The sequence below is a fragment of the Bidens hawaiensis genome, unplaced genomic scaffold (assembly GCF_021521415.1).
Source record: "Bidens hawaiensis isolate Kalapana, Puna unplaced genomic scaffold, B.hawaiensis_p1.1 tig00003653_1, whole genome shotgun sequence".
Lineage (NCBI taxonomy): Eukaryota > Viridiplantae > Streptophyta > Magnoliopsida > Asterales > Asteraceae > Bidens > Bidens hawaiensis.
Window position 1 is genome coordinate 1,716,935 of NW_027491209.1, and position 6,322 is coordinate 1,723,256.

Consider the following 6,322-nt stretch of genomic DNA (forward strand, 5'->3'; position numbering starts at 1 on the left):
TCACGGCCAAAATAAAATCTCAAACAACAAACTGTTTGGCCGCATTAATTGATAGATCCTTGATAGCTCATTTGAGGTGATTCATTAAAACATATATGTTTCACATCACACAGCTCCATACAAATGTAAATAAAATAAACAAATTAAACTTTAACTCTAATAGTAAACATAACATACTTTATTCATTCACCAAACCTCTAAGTTTTATACCTAAACACATCATACAAGAAAAATATATATTCACTATGATATAGAAAAAAAAAACTAAAATTAACCCGCGTGACACGTGGGCTAAAAACTAGTATTACATATGTACATACAACCATCATTAACTGTGGATGAAACAAAATGCTAAGTTATATTTAGACCATGATGGGAACCCACAGCTTGATAAGCAGGCTCTACAACGAACGCATAAAATTAGTAAAATGAATCATGCTATGTGATTAGATTCTATCAGAGAGAGAGAATGAATTCCATTTTGGCTGTAAACTTTTAAGTGCTTTTGCATAACAATGTGTGCTTTCTTGTGACATTAGTTGATTTGTTGGTTTTAAAAGTCCAATCTGACTACAAGGCAACCAACCCAGCATATCTGTGCAAGTTATAGTTGCAACCTATACTAGTGGTGGACAATTGGCTTCATTTGGATGCTAACTGCTTACAATAATAACACCACTCCACGTCTATTCTGGTATGTCTTGAACCAATATAATAGCTTTGTTATCTTTCATAAATAGGCTGGAAAATGGTTTATAATGTTGCCTATTGTTTTTGCTCGCCATGCCATGCGAAAACACAGGAGAACGGGCAGTCGAGGCTGACATCAGCATACTGCCCAAATTCAGAGTTGAAGTGTCCTATGGTGACACAGAGCAACATGATGTTAGAGCATGCAGAATGATCCGTATGGGAACTTATAATGTCATAGACTTCTCTACTGAATGTGTTCTTCAAACTTAAGATTCGGTATATTTTTTAATCCCCCCTGAAAAATTGTTTGCTTACAATCTGAAAGCTGGTAAGTTTGATGTCATCTTGATTCGAGTATTATTGGTAGTTTTTAACTAACAAGCGCATATCCTCTAATTACATGTTCTACAATATGGTACTGGATTGGACCTATACCTATAAAAGATGGTGCTGGAAAAGAAGTAACAACTCAGATCTTAACTACCTATACCTATAATATCATGTTCGTGTTCGTTTATGTCCGTTCGCTAATAGTATAAATTAACGGTCCATGAAGGTAAACGAACATAGATGAGCGATTATTTATTTTAAATAAGCGAACGATTCACTAAACGGTTGGTGTGTTTACAGAATTACAGGCAAGTGAAAGTTGCTCAAATCTATTTTTAATTACATCTTATCTTTAATTAAAACATTCAACATTAATAATCATAACCAAAGTTATAATTATTTATCAAAGAAAGTTCTTTCAAGTCAACCGAAGATGGCCCATTTTGCCTCGTACTAACAAATCAGCACGTATCTACCTGGACCCTTTTTGAGTTTTTACCCGTTAGTCTTACCATCTCAAAGCATAGGAAACACTTGAAGCAACTCGACCCGAGAAGCAATCCGTGCAACCGAACAAGGCTTTGTGGTCGGAATAGGAACTTCTTTTATCTATTCGTCACAAGCACGTTCATAGGTACTTGTCTAGGTCTACATTTTGCAGTGAGCATTGAACACAAGTAGTCAAGAGTTGATACAATCCTAGCTTTAAAAATAATGTGACTTAAGAGTTGGTATTTTGTTTGTTATCTAACAGCTTCACTAGAAAATTATTGGTGGCTGTAGCAGAGAAGTAGGATAGTCATGTTCTAGTCATTGAGAAAGTTGCTCCATAAAATTGCAAGGTTTGAACCACATGCTTGCTCGCTTATTATGTTTTTTTTTTTAATTATTATGGAGTTACCAGATCATAAATATATCTTCTTGAACTGTGGAAATATGAATTCAACTTTGTAACATACTAACATGTGTTGTTTGATACTTATTTTGTATACACGGCATAAATATAAAAGGGCAGAATGGAGGTATTGTTGTAGGGCAATCCAATCGATTCATTTATTGTGTGTATGTCACCCGTTATATTATTGTTCTTGATTAGTGATTTTTCAAGGAATTCAATTTTAAAGATTCTGCATTGGATTATGATAATTTGAGGGAAAAGAGATTTATGGGCATTATTTATGTCCTCTTTGAGTTGTTTAATATGTTGTTTATGTCAAATTTCATATACAATATCATAAATTTTCACATCTCAGTTCTCTCTGTTTTATTTTCTTCACATGGTATATATTGCATTTATGGCTGGATATTCTGTTTCATATTTCCAAATGATACTTTTTGACATTGCATAGTATTTAGATTGTTTTGTCGGTTTTTTTAGCATACACTATTTTTTTCTCATACGAATCTCAAATAAATGGGCATGTTTGATTTAGGAACTTTGTGCAGCGTATTGAAAACTTTAGTAACTGAATGCATACTGTAATATGTTTACTGTTTTTCAATGGTTTGTGGCTTTTTCTTCTTCTTCTTCCTCCTTTTTTTTGTGTATTCAAACATTTTTTTTATTCAATTAAACAAATATTGTTTTCGTTTAGAATGCAAGAAAAGATACTTATGTCATTATAGCACTAAACTACCTGTCCACCGGACAGGTATAAAACTAGTTCATTTGATTGTGTGAGCGATAGTGAGTGCGTTTATGTTAAATTAATATGGTGTGCAACAACAACATTACTTCAATGAATCAGAAAACAAAAGATTGAATAACTGTTAAAGCTATAGTTACATATGTTTATGAGGCTATCACTTCTCTACTAAAAATTGGTTCTTTATTGACTAGCTCTATATGTATATCCATAGATAATTACCATCTATACATGCCTATACATGTGTATAATTGTATGTATAACTCTTACCAACAAATGTCTAATGCAGCATTCCTCCTCATCCCCTCCCATTGTTACCATGCCGCTGACTTCTAAAGTAATTAAGCAATAACGAAGCCTGCAACACAATCAACAAACCAAAATTATAAACTCACCCATGCATTACAATTACAAAATTACCAATCTACCCACCTTCTCCTTCGCTCGAGCAGTACCCGACTGTGACAAAGCGGTTAATGGCGGGACTGCACCTTCCTGAAGCACCATTTTACAAAACCGACCATTGTCGGTGCACACCTGTAATAAGGCTGCAGCTGCATTCTCCTTCCCTCTAGCCGAACCTAACTCAACAACCTCAACCAAACCCGGTATCCCATTCTCCCCACCGATAGCAGCCCGACCCTCGGGTATCGTTGCAAGATTTGACAAAACCGAAACCGCCTTGTCAACCATCCCTGCAGCTGGATCCATTAACTCCACAAGGTGTCTAACCGCACCTGCCTCGACAATGCGTGCCTTGTTTTCATGAAATAGTGACAGGTTAAATAAAGCCGTGGCTGCGTCTTTTTTCCCTCGTGGAGACCCGCTGGCTAATAAATCCACTAACGGTTTAACTGCTCCGGACCGACCGATTCTTATCTTGTTTTCTTCAATAACCGAGAGACTGAAAAGAGTTGCAGCTGAGTTTTCTGTAGCTTCTGAGCTCCCGGTTTCGAGCACGTGTATTAGTGGTTCGATTGCACCCGCGTTTGCGATTGCGAGTTTGTTGTTATCATTTATTGACAGGTTTAAAAGGATGGTGACTGCGTTTTCTTGGACCTTTTGGTCGGTTGAGCGAAGTAGACCGGTTAGTAAACTTATGGCCCCACAGTTTGCTATAACGATTCGGTTATCCATGTTGTGTCTAGAAAGTAACCTGAGTTGGCTTGTGCTGTTTCTTAGTACATCAAGAGAGGTGTCGGTTAAGTCATCAACCAGCCTTTTAACTTGGGTTTCGAGTTTGATTAGATCGGGCCTCGTTTCGGTAGCGGGTGAGGAAATTATTCTCGGCCCGTACCGTTCTGATGGCCTCCGCCATAGCGGGTTTTTGGGTCGGGGTTCGAACCGAGGCGAGAACAGTGGTGTTTTTTGGGTAGTTGCGGGCTGAGGATCCGGTGTTGACTTTTCATTTACCCCACCAATGTCTATTGACTCCAGACTGTGGTCTCCAGATTCGGCCGACTCATAGTCAGTTTCGGCCGGTTCGGGTAGGGAATCTTCTGATGATGAATGGGTGTGATGCGCTAGAGAAGTTGCGGTTTCTTCCTGATGGGTGGTTGTGCTTTTACCGGGTGACGTAGGTTGAGTCAAAGTCAAAGTCAAACTCTTCAAAGTGTCTGGGAGCTTAACATTATGTGATTCACACCAACTTGCAATTAACGCCTTCACGGTGTAGTTAGGAATAAGATTAGTGTGGACAAGAGTTTGCATGGTCTTAGGGCAAACCGTGAGTCCAAGATCGAGCCATTTACGAATATACTCTCGCTCATACGTTTGACCCGAAGCTACAATAACAGGGTCTGTCATTAGTTTAAGTGATAAAGGGCAACAGAAATCGGGAGGTATCGGTACACGGTTACAGTTTTGGGACTGTCTAACTTCAATAAACTTATCATTCATATGGGACACAAGTGAAAGCATTTCCTCAACACACTCTAAATCTCCCATTTTCTCAGCTTGTTCAGCATTTTCCTTTAACTTTTCGAGTGCAACCGCCTCGATAAGAAGCTCCTGATTTGACCTTAAGTTAAGAAAGTCAACAATTATTGACCTGTTGTCTGCACTAGGTGCGGACCCCTCGGCTTGATCCCTTATAGCTTTCGACAGAATAGCCGATTCCTTTTCATAACCCATACGCTTAATTTTCTGTACATAAAGCTGCAATCGATCGATTGCTATTAATATAAAAAAAATACATAAAAGTGATATAGTTGACATAATGCCAGTCATGTTTTAGCATACCTCAAGTGATGATGAACTGAATTCATTAGGAGAAGATTTCAGCAGCTCAAGGAGTTGTAAGCTTTGATCCCGAACCTTTGCAATCAATGATTCAACTTGCATAACCTACACAATGCAGATAAGTGATTAACATGCAAAGTTATAAACTATGCAGTGTGAACCCGATCCATATTATTATTTTTGTTAAAAATATTTCGACCCTAACCCGCACACACATAAATTCAGGTCGACCCGAGCACGACCCATCGATATAATTTAGATTCGGTAGAGTAAACGAGTAATATGAGTATATTTTCTAAAAAATATTAAAAATCTTGAAAATGAATTGGAAAGTATCTTCTAGAAAAATGGAAAACGGAAAAAACATAAATAAAAATATAATTATAAAAGCTTTTTTTAATACTTAAACAGGTTAACGGGTCAACCCGAACCCGGCCCGGTTTTTAAATGGGTCTACTAGTCAACCCAAAGTTGTTTTTTTTATGTCGGGTTTCGGTCGTGTCTACAACTGCCACCCCTATAAACTATGGCATCAATATATGTTTAGAATTTTAAATTAAATATATAAAAGGGTAAGACATACAAAGTAAACTTGACTCATCAATGGATGATAATCTTCTAGAAGCTTCCTGAGCTCATCAACGGATTGATTCAAGCCTGCAAATTCTTTTTCAACAGATTCATCCGAAGCTACTTGTGCTGCAACAACAACGGACTCGAGTAGAGGCTTGATTAACTTGAGTATTGCTTCAGTCTTTTGGTAGTACTTTTGAACAAGTATGCTTTCATGGCATTGTAGATTGAAGAAACTAGATATGTTTTTGAGAAGCAGAGATATCTCCATCACACCAGTAATAATAATAATAATAATAATAATCCAATACCTAACTGGAAGGAGGTTTATAATCAATCTCTCTACAAAAGTGAAGGTGCTAACTAATGTTGGAAACAAGCATTCTTGTTATAAAAATTCTAAGTGAAAACGCGTAAAGAGAATGTTGAACGAGTCTAACAACAATCAACAACACCATAATAATAAATGCGAGTAACTAGTTTTGAACAAGTCGCCAGAAGAAACTAGTTTTGTGGAAATTCGTGAGTCAATCCTTGTTATATTATTTATTTCTTCTTATGCTACCCGAAATTTTGACTAGTAGCCGATAGCTATTTTCAAACTACCAGAGTTAAACTGGGCTTATTTTTATAAACGACCTGAAGCTCGGCTAGGCTCGCTATTAGGCTCATTTCATTTCAAGCTTGAGCTGGAGTTGAGCCGGGCTGTCTTGTTTAATTTCAAGCTCAAGCTTGAACATACACAGGCTCAACTCGTTTACAACCATGGACTGTTTATTAAAGTATAAAATTTCATCAATTCTCATTTTGAAGAAACTTTTGGGTATTTGTTTTTGTAA

General features: G+C 37.1%; 1 protein-coding gene across 1 annotated transcript; it reads right to left on the reverse strand.

Moving 5' to 3' along the window:
- Positions 1-2,695: 2,695 nt before the first annotated feature.
- LOC143624047 (U-box domain-containing protein 4-like) lies at positions 2,696-5,779 on the reverse strand. Its single transcript, XM_077094798.1, has 4 exons — positions 5,494-5,779; positions 4,911-5,015; positions 3,102-4,826; positions 2,696-3,027 (listed from the first exon to the last, which is right to left on the reverse strand). The coding sequence occupies exons 1-4, from the start codon at positions 5,752-5,754 to the stop codon at positions 2,968-2,970; spliced, it is 2,151 nt and encodes a 716-aa protein (XP_076950913.1). The 5' UTR covers positions 5,755-5,779; the 3' UTR covers positions 2,696-2,967.
- Positions 5,780-6,322: the final 543 nt, after the last annotated feature.